Genomic DNA, 16,117 nt, shown 5'->3' on the forward strand with positions numbered 1-16,117 from the left:
CCCTAACTTTCGAGCGGCGCCCTCGCTCTCAGCCTTAAAACCCCGCAGCGTAGAGCTAAATGGCAAAATCTCTAGCTGCTTCAGGTGCTCTTAGAAATCTACCTTATTACTTCAATCACTCTAGATATTAAGACAAAGCAGAGAAAGATGAAAACAAGTTACTTTTTATTTAAAAACAAATAATAAGTAATAGAAAATAAGTTTGATAGTAAAGTCTGGATAAAATAGTCTTTAAAAAGCTTACTGAAAGGAATCAGTGATGTCAAAGATGAAAGTCCCAGGCGGCGGTTGATTTAGCAAACGATGTTCATGAGAATGCTGTTAACTGACGATCGGATGAAAACTGGTTCCACGTGTCTTTGTTGTATTCTCTGACGTGGCTCTTCCGTCGTCACTGTTTCTCTTCTTCTTCTGCTTCCGACGTTGCTTAAAAATGAGGCATATTTATGATAAAGTTCCATGCCGTGGTTTCACAGCACATGAATGTTCCATGCACCCGATTGGCTGGCTGTCAATATGATGGATGAATTTTGCTCCCCAGGTAATAAAGTTCTTTGAGATTGCATCAGTTCTTCCTTTCTTGGGCTGTAAACCCCATTGATGTCCCAGATGTTCAATCGTAAAGTAATCAATAGCCTGAGGCTTTCTTTCTCAGGCTTTAACTGTTATAACAGTGAGGTATTCAAAATAGGATATGTCTTTTTATTATAATGCCTCCTACATCTGGATTCATCTTGTTGGGTTTGAGCAAAATATAATACAGAATAAAATGTAGATTTTATACACCATAACAGATGGAAAATATTACAGTACAATAAAACCACAATAAATTTAATAATACAATTTTACAAGATCTTTGTGAAATAAGCAACTCTTGGTCACTTGTCATGCTTGCATTACTTTACTCGATGGCATCTCGAAGGTGTGCAGGTGTGTTCGGATTCAACGGGTTGGAAAATGGATGGATGGAAAATTACTAAAATATTACCGGGGTGGCACGGTGGCTCAGTGGTAGTGCTGCTGTCTCGCAGTTAGGAGACCTGGGGTTCGCTTCCCTGCGTGGAGTTTGCATGTTCTCCCCGTGTCTGCGTGGTTCCTCCCACAGTCCAAAGACATGCAGGTTCGGTGCATTGGCGATTCTAAATTGTTCCTGGTGTGTGCTTGGCGTGTGTGTGTGTGTGCCCTGTGGTGGGCTGGTGCCCTACCCGGGGTTTGTTTCCTGCCTTGCACTCTGTTCTGGCTGGGATTGGCTCCAGCAGACCCCCGTGACCCTGTAGTTTGGATAGCGGTTGGTTGGGTTATCAATAGAAGAAATGAGAACACGGGCAATCCTACCACGAGAAACGATGAAGTCAAACGAATTAAGGTGAAAATTGTTGATCGGTTACACGTCAGATTGGTTAAATGCGTATCAATTGACTCTGCTGAAACAGTTGGTGGTGATGGTGCGGGAGATGAAAACATCAACTTACAATATCACGAAGAATATCTACAACCGTTAACACCATCCTGTCTTCCACCGCACGAGTTACTGTAGAAAGAAGGACGTAATCAAGAAAGGTAATGCAGTACATCTTCAGGGGATAACATGAGACAACAAAGGAGATCTTGATATGCCATTCGTATTAAAACGTTAACCATTTCCCGTTAGAATAGATTTTGCAAAGAAAATTAACAAATCATAGGGAGAAACATTTGAAAAAGTTGGTTTATTTATTAGATGGAAAGAAACAAAAGTTACTCACGGGCAGTTATACATTGCGTTGTTCCGATGTAAGACGAAAACACAGAATCAAAATTCAATGTGCTATTGACAAAAATGTAATTAAAAAATTGTTTTGACTGAAGCTTTAGGATGGAGCAGATTATTGAAGGCTTTGTAAACCATCAGCAGGATTTGAAAGTCAATTCTAAATGACACCGGTAACCAGTGTAGTGACTCTCAGACTGGGGTGATGTGCTCGGATTTTCTTTTCCTAGTTCAGATTCTGGCCGCTCCATTCTGCACTCGTTGTAACTGATTGATGTCTTTTTTTGGGTGGTCCTGATTACAGTAATCTAGCTGACTGAAAACAAAAGCGTGAACTCATTTCTCAGCATCCTAGAAGAAGCCCAACTGAAGTAACGCATCTGTGTGTATTTACAGGGTCCTGCAGGATGGCCTCAGTTTTATCAAAGCGGCGTACATCACTCAACTCAAGCAGAATATGACCCAAGCTGTGGCACAAAATCTGGCCCTGCAGAGCCTGCTGGACAGCGTCTTGAAGCTGGTGGAAGCAAATACTAACTTGGTGTCCTCCATGACGTCCTTCAACCAGTTTGACAGCGGCGTTGCCGGGACGGTCCTTAAGAGCCTGCTGGAGTCGTTTAATTTGACGCCCCTTGAATCACTCTGGAATGGAGGGGGCTTAAATGTCAGCAACTTCATCAACATTATGTCACAGGTTATGACAAATAATCAGCAATTCATTACCAGGGTCCCAGGGATCAATGAAACCAAATTTTTAGTAACACAGTTGGACCCTTTAATTGAGCAGTGGCTCGCCAGCAACTTCTCCAGTTCCTTATCCTTTACCATAGGACAACAACTGCTGTCTCTCATCATGTCCCTAAATCAAAGTGACCCAACTGTCCTCAACCAAGTGTTGCAGCCCCTTATACCGACTGGCCTAAATATTCCAAATGCCATACAGCTTGCATTGCAGACCATTCAGCAGTTTATTCAAGTCATCCAAGGGCCTGACGACACCTTGAATATTCTCTCTGGATACCTAAACCAAATTCAAAACTTCCTCATTTCCCAGGGTGGTTTAGATGTTCTCCTTCAAGCCTTAAATCCATACTGGCAATCCAACGACACCATCGCTTTGATACATCAATATGGCCTCCAGGAGGTTGCTCTTGGCGAGCTTCCGTTTCTGTTCACCTCTTATGTCAAGAATGCAAGTTCCTTCCAAACTCCAGAGTCTGTGCTGAAACGTTTCATTGGGCATCTACCACAAGATCAACAAGCTGAACTGGAGCAAGCGTTTAACTCCACGGACAAACTGCTCGCAGCTGTTAGCCTGTGTAGAACGAACAATTTCAGCTGCATACCCGCCTTCTCCGAAATAACCAACGTGCTCCTCATGGTCGGTCAAGTTTTACACGCCTCCAATGGTAGCGGTTCGGCGGTTTTCTGGAATAATTCGACATTTGCTTTAGGGCTGCGGGAGATCTCAAACCTTGCCTCGACTTCGGACGTGCTCTCCACGATCTTGTCTTGGGGAAACCTAACCGCTGGCCCCGTTCCTGCTTCCATGTTGTATGAAACGGTCGTGCAGGCTTTCGACTTCCTCAAAGAGGTGGGAAACACGTCAAACATCACCTCCAGCGTGTGCCAGCAGTTGTTGGAAAAGTCTCATCTCAACCTTACCCGGGTGAACGGCGTTCTTCATGCCCTCACTTCGCGCAACGTGACCAATCTGTTTAACAAACTTGACGCCATTGTTGGCATCCAAGATTGTCAACCAAATAAGTCTTTGCCGTGCACTCTGGAGATTGCAACCAACTTGATGGGTGCTCTACGGGAGACTAACCTGAATGACGTAATCGAGAGAAAGATCTCAGCTGCAGAGATCATTCTTCAGTATTGGATTGCTATTTTAAATGAGAGCACCACCATGATGAAACCATTAGAGGCCATCTATGACTCTACAGTGCACGCCTTACAGGATGGAAGCGTCCCAAAGGTGATTGGAAATGCGGTCACTTTGATCTCAGATTCCCTAATCAGGATAAAATCCAACATGCGGCAATTAGGAAATATGTCTTCTCCTCAACTGGATGCGAGTATTCAGGTCCTGGATGAGTTAGTCCAACGTTTTCTGAATGGAACTAATGAGAACGGCACGACGTCACAAGGAATGTTGGCCGACTATGACACGGGAAAGGTCCCCAGGTGCTTACAGATAACAGAGTGGTACGTTCAGATGCTGGAAAATCTAACTCTGCGTGGCATCCCGGCCGGAAGTTTATATCCCTTCTTCAGAATTAGTCAGATGGCACTGGCCAGCGCGCTCTCCAACGCTGGATTATCGGCCGACTTGGCTTCTGCCATCAATGCGTCTAGAGGCTACCTTCAGGGAGTTCAGCCCCCGTTTGACACGGCGGGGCTCGTGAACGTTACGCAGTTTCTGGTCAGGGATATCATCCTGGAAGCTCAGCCCTACCTGGAGCAGATTCAGAATTTCATACAGTCCGTCGAGCCTGCGTCGTCAAGTTTTCTGAGCCCACTTTTCCAAGGATCATTGAGCCAAACACAGAAAGAACTGCTCGACTCGTTTACCGCCTTGTTGGTGCCTCTCGGCACCGCGTCCAATCTCGATTCTTTTAGGGAAGTTGAAGCCTTCCTGCAGGCGGCCCACCAGAACGTGACTGCTCCCTTGTTCGGCCTCTTCTCGGCGGATAACGTGACAGCGCAGGTCGTGTTCAGTCTAATGGACTCTTGGAGTCGAGTCCCACTCGAGGGGTCATTCACCAAGGAAGAATTCGAGACGTTCTACACCTACTACGTCGAGTTTTACCAGTTAATCGAGAGCGATCGTTGGAACATGTCAGACTTGGAGCCAAAGTTGTCCGAGTTTCTGTACCAGTGGTCAGTGGTGTTGCTTAACTCCAGTACAAATTCCAGTTGGGTTGGGACGAACTGCTCAGCGCTGCATTTCATTCAGTGTATGATCGATAACACGGTGACCGGCCATACGCAGAATGCCATCCTCGCTGCATCTGGCTGCGTGTCCAACGGAACAAACCTCATAATGACAGCAAAATATGAAGCTCTAGCTTACGGTTTTTTGAACCTTTCATACGAGATGAATCAGAAGTACAAGAATGACAGCCTTGGAATTGTACAAGACGCACTTCCATGTATCGTCACGATGTTGAGCCTTTCAACCGGGGTTTTAGCTAAATTAAGCGATGCACCTGGCATGCAGAATACATGGATGGAGGAACTCCATGTGAAAATGAAGCAGGATTTAGAGCAAATGCCTCATTTTGCCTTTTGCAAAGATCTGGACAACCGCAGCGTGCTGGTGTTCGAACACATTATGAGCGTCCCACCAGACCAGTTCAATGTGTTTCTTCACCTCCTCCAGAATCAAAGTCTGTTTTCTTCTTCTTTGTCTTCAGTTATGCCACCACTAAACATGCTGATTTCTAGAATGGACTCCAGCGAGCTGTTGGACCAGCTGAAAGCTATCCTGATAGCCATGACGACATCTGAAGGTGACCCGTTTTCTCAGCTACAGCATTTGCTCCTAAGCAGTACCCTCGATGCTGCCTTCAATGGAAGCCAAGAAGGTTTCCAGATACTAGAACAAATCTTCATGCTGCCGTGGAATGGCACCAGCATGAAGAACAGAATGGCCCTCTTCCAATCTTTTGTAGACATCTTGCAGCAGGAGAACGGCACCCTCGCCCTGCAGTCCCTCACAGCTGTGCAGAGTTTCTTAAATGAAGTCAACTCGTCGGGTCTCCTGCAGTTTCTTTCATCCTGGGGTGATTCTCAGAACCAGAGGAACAACGGCACCAGTCTACTGAACATCATTGCTGTCCTCCAAAATATTACTCAAGCATGGCTGGGGGAGAATCAGTTTGAGGCGTTACTTCTGGAGAGTCTCCAGTCCAACCGGAGCGAAGCAAACGCTTTGACACAAATGGAAGTTCTCAACAGCTTAGCAGGGTTTCTGTGGCCCCTACTGCCTGCGGACATGCAGCCTTATGACAACATCACCATGGAGGTCTTAGAAATGCTGTGGCCCGTGATGGCAGACATCTCCAGAGGTGATTCTCCAAATTTCTATACCATGGCGGACTTATTGCTAAATCTGACAAGAACCATCACAGAAAACTTTGCAGGTGTGACACATGAGACCATGTTCAGCGATCTTTTGGATGTTCTAGAAGTCATCGTGCAGTTGGCCTCGTCATCTCTTGATAGGAACATCAGCAGGGTGGAAAGTCTCACCAACAAGATGTTCCATCACTTTGAGGTCCTGGTTAATGCAACACTCCCAGAGGATGTGGCGTCTACTATGGTCCAAGTCTTAGAATCTGCTAGAATTTACTCTGAAGTCCTGACCGAGTTTAATCCAATGGAAAACTGGACGCAACAGTAAGTTCACTTATTGTATGTTATTGAATGATATCAAATAATAATATTATTATTATTATTATTATTATTATTATTATTAAGTTTTATTTATATAGCACCTTTCATACACTCAAGGACACTTTACAATTCAATACAAGACAGTAGAAATCACATACATGAAGAAAAATAACACTCATTGAAGAGATGTGTTTTAACAGATGTTTGAAATTAATAATAGATTTTTCCATTTGAAGACTGAGAGGGAGAGAATTCCAAATTTTTTAGGGGCTATCACTCTGAAAGCTCTGCCACTCGTAGTTATTAACCTGTGTTTAGGTTCAGTGAGTAAGTGAGCGTCCGATGATCGTAATGAACGGGCAGGAGTGTAAGGAAGCAGCCGCTCAGACAGATAATGAAGGGCTAAACCATGAAGGGCTTTAAAAGTGAGAAGAATAAATTTATATTTGATTCTTGAAGAACCTGGTAACCAGTGTAACTCATAGAGGACAGGAGTGATGTGAGCAGATGTTTTAGTGTGTGTAAGTAAACGAGCAGCAGAATTCGGAACATACTGTAATCTCTAGATATATTTAGTCGAGAGGCCATAAAACAAAGCACTGCAAATGCAGTCGACTCAGAAAGTATTCAGACCCCTTCACGTTCTGCACACTTCATTGTGTTGTAGATTACATTTTAAACTACCTGCGCTAAAATGGGTTCAAATCTAAGTAAACAACGTAGACCTCAGTATTAATGTTTGCAGTGCACCATCTATCGGAAAGTATTTTGTAATGCATGTAGTAATAAAATGCATTGTATTTATCATTCCAACAGATGGTGCATCACAGACATTTGCAGTAAAACGTTAACATTATACAAAGTTATTGTCTGTTTTACCTGCATTGTTATCACTCTTTAATTTAATATTGTTTTTATCAGTATGCAGCTGTTGGAGTATGGGAATTTCACCTTGGGATTAATAAAGCATCTATCTATCTATCTATCTATCTATCTATCTATCTATCTATCTATCTATCTATCTATCTATTATATAGTGCCTTTCGTATCTATCTATCTATCTATCTATCTATCTATCTATTATATAGTGCCTTTCATTAGTATCTATCTATTATATAGTGCCTTTCATATCTATCTATCTATCTATCTATCTATCTATCTATCTATCTATCTATCTATCTATCTATCTATCTATCTATCTATCTATCTATCTATCTATCTAAAAAAAAGATTTGCTATGAATGTGTGTGATGCACCACCTATCTGTGTGATTGACAAATGAAATGAAAAAATATCTGTTATATGTCCTTTGATTTAGGATTTGTAAAATCAGGGTTATTGTTGGTGATGCGCCATCTATTAGAATGTAAAATGTTTCTGTTAAATGCCATTTTGTACGGGATTCAAAAAAGCAGTGTTAATATGTGAGATATATACCAAATTTCTTAGAATAACAAAGACATTACATCTTTGAGCAGCACACACAGACACTTGTCCTCTTATTAAGGTGGACTAGCTGTTTTATCCATCTAAGACAGGTTGAAATGTAAATAATCAATATAGACCTCAAAGTTAATGTTTGCATTGTACCATATAGCATATATATATATCTCTTATATGCCATTTGGTATGGTACTCATAAATGCAGTGTTAATATTTGTGATGTACCAACTGATAGAATGAAAAATTGCAATGCATGTCTCTGTTATATGCCATTTGGTATGGGAATTGCAAAAGCTGTGTTAATGTGTGTGATGTGCTATTTGTTGGAATGAGAAATGCAATGCAGTTTATTAGTAAAAAATGATTGCGATGTGCCATCTCTTAGAATGATAAATGCAATGACTAACTTTCTGTTATATGCCATTTGGTACATGACTCGTAAAAGCAGTGTTAATATTTGTGATGAGCCCCCTGTTATAATTACAAATGCAATGCATTTAACTACTAAAAATTATCGTGATGGGCCATATCTGTCTGTTAAATATGGAGGAATATTTCAGACAAAATTAAATAAATAAATAAATGCGCAAATAAAAGTATTGTGAAATGTAAGCATAAATAAATAAATATGTCATGAAATGAGAGCCTAAATAAATAAATGTATCACGAAATATGTTATTTGTTGCTTATTTATTTAATTTTGTCCGTAACATTCCTGCAGACCATCTTGAAATACGACTTGAAATAAAACTGTCACTTTCACTCGTCAAAGTTGAGAGGGTGGGCTCTAACACGCCCTCTAGTTACTGATTGGTGAATCGATAGCACAAGAATTAATTAGAAAAATGCTTACTACTGCCGATGAAATGGATTCTGCCGAAGATATTACGTGTTTCAGAGAGAGAATTGAAGATTTATCGGAAGAAATAACAATGTTGTTACAATGTTTGAACACTGGTCCGAGTTGTAAAGTTGCTTGAAAAAGTCGCTGCAAATATGCACCTGACTTTATACTCGTAAAACAAGAGTCTGATACTCAGTTCAAAATATTAGTTGGCGCTGCTTTGGACATTCCATGTCAAAGTACCTAAACTAATACAGCCGTATATCAAACTGGCTCATTCGCCTTATGATCACACCTATAGATCTTGTAATCGGTCGTACTTTTAAACCTTCTTCCGATAAATCTTCAATTCTCTCTCTGAAACACGTAATATCTTTGGCAGAATCCATTTCATCGGCAGTAGTAAGCATTTTTCAAATTAATTCTTGTGCTATCGATTCACCAATCAGTCACTAGAGGGCGTGTTAGAGCCCACCCTCTCAACTTTGACGAGTGAAAGTGACAATTTTATTTCATGACGGTTTGCAGGAATGTCACGGACAAAATGAAATAAATAAATAAGCAACAAAAAACATATTTTGTGACACATTTATTTATTTATGCTCTCATTTCACAGTACTTTTATTTATTTACGCATTTATTTATTTAATTTTGTCCGAAATATTCCTCCATAGTTATATGCCATTTGGTATGCAATTCGTAAAAGCAGTGTTAATGTTTGCAATGCGTCATCTGTTGGAATAGCAGAGATCTATCAACTGAATGGACACACAGATACACAGACACACAGACTCTTGTCCTTTTATTAAGGTGGATGGATAAATTGGTCATTTCTGCCCATCTGTCTTTGCTCAATAACCCATAATGATAACTTCAAAATGTGTTTCAGAAAGGTTTATAATGCACTGTTCACACATGGGGTTTACATTATTAATTGGCATTGTATATTTGTATTTCAACAGGCTCCAATGGATTTTCAGTTTCCTGCTACCAAACAGCAATAGCAGCTCATATGACTTCACTTCAGTTATGTCCCTGCTTAATCAAAGTGGAGGTAATTAATGAACTACACACTTCTCTGATTAAGAATGAGGTTTTATTAAAGTTCTTGTGAAGACTTGTGAAATGACAAACACACACAGACACAGATCAGACCCTAGTCATTTATTAGCTGTCATCTTGACATGGGTCCCCGTTGCCGGTGTCTGACCTTAAGGGCCACAGCATCGAGGGGTCCATTAGATGAGAGTCTAAAAGGCCAATTTTTCTATCCAAGTTTACAGAGATAACAAACCTCCTTGTGATTATTTGAAGCCTTTAGTTTTGATTTCAGGTGGCACGGTGACGCAGTGGGTAGCGCTGCTGCCTCGCAGTTAGGAGACCCATCTGGGTTCGCTTCCCAGGTCCTCCCTGCATGGAGTTTGCATGTTCTCCCCGTGTCTGCGTGGGTTTCCTCCCACAGTCCAAAGACATGCAGGTTGGGTGCGTTGGCGATTCTAAATTGTCCCGTGTGTGTGCCCTACTGTGGTGGGCTGGCGCCCTGCCCGGGGTTTGTTTCTTGCCTTGTGCCCGGTGTTGGCTGGGATTGGCTCCAGCAGACCCCCATGACCCTGTGTTCGGATTCAGCGGGTTGTAAAATGGATGGATGGATAGTTTTGATTTCCCAGTTCACCGACTGTTGCGCGTGTCCCTGACGTTTGATTTGTTGTTCTCATTTTGGTGTTGTACGTCTTCCTGCTGTTTCATCCCTCATATTGCTTCTCTTGAGTCCGTAAAACAGCAGCCTTACCTCAAAACGTCTGTCGTCCTTACGTGGAAAATCTCAGAACACAGTTTACAACACTACGATTATAATTAAGCCAACCCTACGACCGATAACAACGAGAAAAAATGCATTTTTAATTTTGGCTTCGTTTTTGTGAAAACGAAGGGGTTGAAATATTTTGTTGTTTTTCTGATGCTCAGTTGTATTTTTGTGGGTGCTGTCATTTAAATGGACCGTTGCTATGTAGCCATAACTCGTTGCTAGGGGGCGTGGCAGCAGAAGTCATCAGAGCGAACATATAAAGGATGGCGTCGTGGACGACAGTTTGTCCAAGATTTTGGATTCTGTCAGATTCTCTTGCTCTCCTCCTGGTTATTTTCAGAAGTTTCGGTTGTGTCCCGGCGACTGTTATAATTCCTGTCTGTATTTCATTTTTCTCAGGTTTTCCTGAAGTTCGAAAAATAATCCAGACATGTTCTCTGGCATCAGGTTTTCTTTTTTATTTAGAGTCGTTATTTTAAAGTGTATCTTTCAGTCCCGTCTTTTTCCACGGCATTTTGTTAATTTTCCAGGAAGTGTCATGTTGAGGTTTGTTTATTGCGTGTTGTCAGGGAAATCCTTCCCACAATGCACCTTGCATGCACGAAGGCGACTGCAGAAAGATCACCTCACGTTACATTTATTATTTGCAAACTACGTGCTTTGTTTTTCATTTTTCTGGAATTGACTTTTGCTCGTCGACTTTGCCGTCTGGGTTACTGGTTCTGGTTTTGTCGTCTCTCTCTCTCTCTCTTGGATCTCCGGGTTTGACCATTTGTTTCGTTTTTTCTCTTTGGTCGCGATCTCTCGCTAAATTCACTACCACTGCAATTTAGGCATTTGGTTTTGGTTACTGGATTTCCGACTGTGTGTATTGATGTCACAGACACAGAAAAGGAACAATGAAAAGATAAAAGAAACCAAAATAAAAATATAGAAATCGTGGCAAAAGCTGCCTCACGGCTCTGGACCCTGTCACTGTCTACAAGGTGTTGAAATATTATTCCTTTGTTTTTGGGGGATTTTCACAGGGCACTTCAGGTTTAGGTCGATTGGTGACAATGACATGGCCATTGTGTGAGTGGGTCACGTGTGACACCAGCACTCTCTCCGGGTTTGCTTGCCACCATGAACCCTGACTCCTATGACAAAAAAGGGGACAAAAGTCAATCGAGGGAAGAGCTAAGTAACGATGCGTAGAGCAGAATGGCATAGGAGGCTGAGAGTTGAAAGAGCCAGGAAGCGAACCTCATTTGTAGCTGACCCCTTTGGCTTCACAAAAAGACTGCTGGGAGAGAAGCGCAGTGGACGTTTGGATTGCCCTAAGGAAGAGGTAGATCACTTCCTGCATAACACCTTGAGTGATCCAGACAGAGAGCAAGAGTTAGGGCCACAGACAACCCTCTTGAAGGTCCCAGCACCAATAGTTGAGTTCAATACTTCAGAACCCACCTGGCAAGAAGTTCAAGAGGTGGTAACAGCAGCCAGAGCGAGTTCTGCTCCAGGTCCCAGTCAAGTACCATATAAGGTGTACAATTGCTGCCCAGGACTCCTTCGAATCCTCTGGAAGATTCTCAGAGTGATTTGGCGAAGAGGGATCACCGCAGAACAGTGGAGGGAGGCTGAGGGCGTCTGGATCCCTAAGGAGGAGAATTCAACAACACTGGAGCACTTCCGATCCATCTCACTCCTCAGTGTGCATTTTAGCTAGAAGGATGACAGACGTCCTACTGAAGAATGGGTATATTGACACATCGGTACAAAAGGGCGGCATTCCTGGAGTGGCAGGGTGCCTGGGACATACTGGAGTCGTCACACAATTGATAAGGGAAGCACGTGAGGGAAATGGAGATTTAGCTGTGCTTTGGCTCGACCTTATCAATGCATATGGGTCAATCCCTCACAAGCTGGTTGAGACGACTCTACTGTAGATCGGCACCATGTACCCTGTAAGATCAAGGATCTCATTCTGGATTATTACAGTAACTTCAGGCTGAGAGTTACTTCAGGGAGCATAACATCAAACTGGCATCGGCTCGAGAAAGGGATAATTACTGGCTGTACAATTTCTGTGATCCGTTTTGCTCTCGCGATGAATATGTTGGTCAAGGCTGCTGAAACGGAGTGCAGAGACCCCCTGTCCAAGTCTGGGTTCTGGCAGCCCTCGATCAGAGCCTTTATGGATGACTTGACAGTCACCACTACCTCAGTGCCTGGGTGCAGGTGGATTCTTCTGGGCCTGGTTAAGCTCATTTCTTGGGCTAGGATGAGCTTCAAGCCAACAAAATCCAGGTCTATGGTACTGAAGAGAGGGAAAGTTTCGCTTCTCAGTGAATGGCGTAACAATACCATCAATTAAGGAGAAACCAGTCACTAGCCTAGGTAAGGTTTTTGACTGTAGCCTCAGAGATACTGCGTCAGTCCAGACAACGATCAAGAAGCTGGAAGCTTGGTTGTCGGCAGTAGATAAGTCTGGTTTACCTGGCAGATTTAAGGCATGGATATACCAGCATGGCATCTTGCCACGGATTCTTTGGCCGCTGTTGGTGTACGAAGTGTCGATGTCTACAGTAGAGGCCCTGGAGAGGAAGATCAGCTGTCATCTTCGAAGATGGCTTGGCCTGCCTCGCAGTCTAACGAGTAATAAGCTTCAGGTTCCTATCAGCAGCCTGGAGGAGGAGTTCAGGGTTTCTCGTATAAGAGAGGCCCTAGTCTACCAAGGCTCTGGAGATTCTAGAGTAACAGCAGCAGGTATTGAAGTGCGAACAGGAAGGACGTGGAGAGCACAAGAGGGACTGGAGTTGGCAGAGTCTCGGCTGAGACACAAGGCACTTGTGGGCACAGTGGCAACGGGGCGAGCAGGACTGGGAGCAATCCCAAAGCCACAGTACTACAAGGCTCAGGGCAAGGCGAGACGAGGATTGGTCCTAGAGGAAGTCCGAGCAGGTGTTGAGGAGGTGAGGACCAGCAGGGCGGTGAGCATGCGGCAGCAAGGGGCATGGACGAGGTGGGAAGGAGCGCTGCAGAGGAAGTTCACCTGGAACGACATCTGGAAGGCAGAGCCACAGCGTATTAAGTTCCTGGTCCAAGCTGTGTACGACGTGCTCCCCAGCCCAACGAACCTGCATGTTTGGGGCAAGAGTGAAGTTCCAACGTGTCCACTCTGTCCTGGACGAGGATCCCTGGAGCATATTCTGAGTAGCTGCCCATCTGCCCTTGGAGAGGGCCGATACCGTTGGCGACACGATCGGGTCCTAAAGTGTATAGCAGAGACCATTTCACATGCAGTGGCCAACACTGAGAAGAATTGCCTTCATAAGGGCTGGTGAGCAGGCGCAAGCAAAGCAAAAATCATTCAGCCTCCTTTCATCTTCAGCAGACTGGGAGCTGCGGGTCGACCTGGGCAGGCAGCTCAAGTTCCCGGAATTTGTAACATCAACCTCATTGAGACCCGATATAGTTTTAACATCTGCATCGTCCAAGCAAGTCCTTTTGTTGGAACTGACAGTCCCATGGGAGGACCGCATGGAAGAGGCAAATGAGCGTAAGCGGCTCAAGTACCAGGAGCTCATTGACGAATGCCGAAGGAAGGGCTGGAAGGCTTGCTGTGAGCCCACAGAAGTAGGGTGCAGAGGCTTTGCCGCTCGATCCCTGTGTAAGATCTTTGCCAGGCTTGGAATCACAGGAGCTGCAAAGAGGAGAGCCATTAAGTCCATCACAGAAGCCGCAGAAAGAGCCTCGAGGTGGATTTGGATCAAGAGGTCCGCAAAGTGGGCCAGTGCTGCTGGGACACAAGTTGGGACGTGATCAACCCCGGCTGGGTCACCTGAGAGAGGGTGTCTGATGTTGTGAGACCCGAAACACCCGATGATCTCAGGAAACATCACTGACGATGTGTCCCAGCGCATCCAAAGATGTATCCAAGTACTGTACAGTAATGTTAACATTTATATATTTGCCACAATGTCTGTTTCTCTTTCTAGGTAATTACAGCTCTTTTGAAGGAAATGTCAAGCTTTTGAGAATCCTGCTAGATCTGCTCCCAGAAAATAACACGGCAGGCGCCGCTTTAAGCCTCATGCAAAATGTCACAAAGTATCTGACGACTGGCAACCAAGGTGAGGCACTTTAATAATGCAAAGGAAGTTTAAAAAATGTGTCCCCTCATGATCAATGAAGTTACTCTCGGTTCTCTTATGGTTTAGGGACTCGTTTTGGGTTCAGTGCCGTGTTGTACTTTATGACAGTACGTACATACAAGTTTCTCAAGCCATTGTCAGCAGCCACACCACCTGCACTTCCCATGCAAACGTCGGGATTTATAAAAGAAAACGTGCGTAGATTTATGGCAACTCTGACCCGTGCTGCACTTCAGAAGAGTTCACCCACCTGAAGCTCAGCATGTACTTGGATGGCAGACCATCATAGGAAAAAGCTTGGAAGAGGTGTTTCTGAGGCCAGCAGGGGGCGCTTACCCTGTGCTCTGAATGTGGATCCCAGTGAAGTGACGGGGACACTGGGCTGTAAAACTGGCGCTGTCCTCTGGGCGAGACGTAAAACCGAGGACCTGACTCTCTGTGGTCATAGAAGACCCCTGAGCACCCTTCAGAAAAAGTAGAGGGTATCCCAGTGACCTGGCCCACCACAACCTTGTCTCTAATTGTCTATCTCTCTCTCTCTCACCACTTCACTACCTAACAGCTAATGTGTGGTGAGAGGACTGGCAAAAAAGGTGCCGTCCCATCATCCAGGTGGGTGGTCCACAATAGTGGCTCCCCACTCCGTTAAGTGCTTTAATTTGTAAAGCCCCATAGAAATGGAAAAATTACTACTAGGATTTGTTTCATACATTTTGTTTGTTTTGTTTTGAGCATTTAGGTGTTGGTGTTATGAATTATTTAATAATTCATCCATCCATCCATTATCCAACCCACTATATCCTAACTACAGGGTCACGGGGGTCTGCTGGAGCCAATCCCAGCCAACACTGGGCGCAGGGCAGGAAACAAAAACCCCGAGCAGGGTGCCAGCCCACTGCAGGGCACACACACCCACCCACCAAGCACACATTAGGGACAATTTAGGATCGGCACTGGACTTTGGGGGGAAACCCACGCAGACACGGGGAGGACATGCAAACTCCACACAGGGAGGACCCGGGAAGCGAACCCAGACGGGTCTCCTGACTGCGAGGCAGCAGCGCTACCCACTGTGCCACCATGCCGCCCTTAATAATTCATTTTGTTGCAATTTGTGATTAGCTTTGTGTTTTGTTATTTCTGGGGATTTTCACATATTTTTCTATATTTTTAAAAATGATTGTATTTCATTTAATGAATATCTGAGGTTTTTGCACATTTGGTCCAGGAGTGTAATGGTTTCCTTATCCCTTTTTACTATGTTATGAATTGCTTTTTATTTTTTACTTTTTGGTGCTTTCTATTTTCTGAGATCTGTTGCTCGTTTCAGGGTTTTTTTTGTTCAGGGGGTGTTACTGATTCTGAATCTGATATTTATTTTGGAAACCCCTGTTTACTTTATTTTACTTTATACTTATGGTTTTGATGTATTTTGGCCACCATTTTGGAATTTCACAGTCGCCACTGTTTTGAACTCCCGTTATCAGGGTAGCATTCCGTGTTGTCAGGGGTGTGTCCTCGGAGGTCATGGCCTGTCAATCATGGGTAAAAGGTCAGCTGGGGGTCTGCTTCCCCCATCCGACTACACGGATTCTGAAACCCTGCAGATCTTCTTCATTTCTTTGTTTTTTGAACTCTCTGTGCTCCTTCTCACTTTGATTTGTGTCTCTCAGTTTTCGACTTGCGTTGCCGGTAGTCGTTCTACTCCTTCTGACCCTCACTAGAGATTTTCG

At 43.9% G+C, this 16,117-nt stretch overlaps 1 protein-coding gene across 2 annotated transcripts in view; it reads left to right on the plus strand.

The window, feature by feature from the left end:
- The window catches only part of abca12 (ATP-binding cassette, sub-family A (ABC1), member 12), a 275,097-nt gene that overhangs the window by 116,209 nt on the left and 142,771 nt on the right, over positions 1 to 16,117 (plus strand). For both annotated transcript variants that reach the window (XM_039755332.1, XM_039755333.1), the window contains exons 19-21: positions 2,147 to 6,157; positions 9,404 to 9,495; positions 14,229 to 14,363. In XM_039755332.1, the coding sequence (XP_039611266.1) occupies positions 2,147 to 6,157; positions 9,404 to 9,495; positions 14,229 to 14,363 (4,238 nt within the window). The remainder of the gene's footprint in view (positions 1 to 2,146; positions 6,158 to 9,403; positions 9,496 to 14,228; positions 14,364 to 16,117) is intronic.

Source organism: Polypterus senegalus, chromosome 6 (genome assembly GCF_016835505.1).
Source record: "Polypterus senegalus isolate Bchr_013 chromosome 6, ASM1683550v1, whole genome shotgun sequence".
In the NCBI taxonomy this organism is placed as follows: Eukaryota; Metazoa; Chordata; class Cladistia; order Polypteriformes; family Polypteridae; genus Polypterus; species Polypterus senegalus.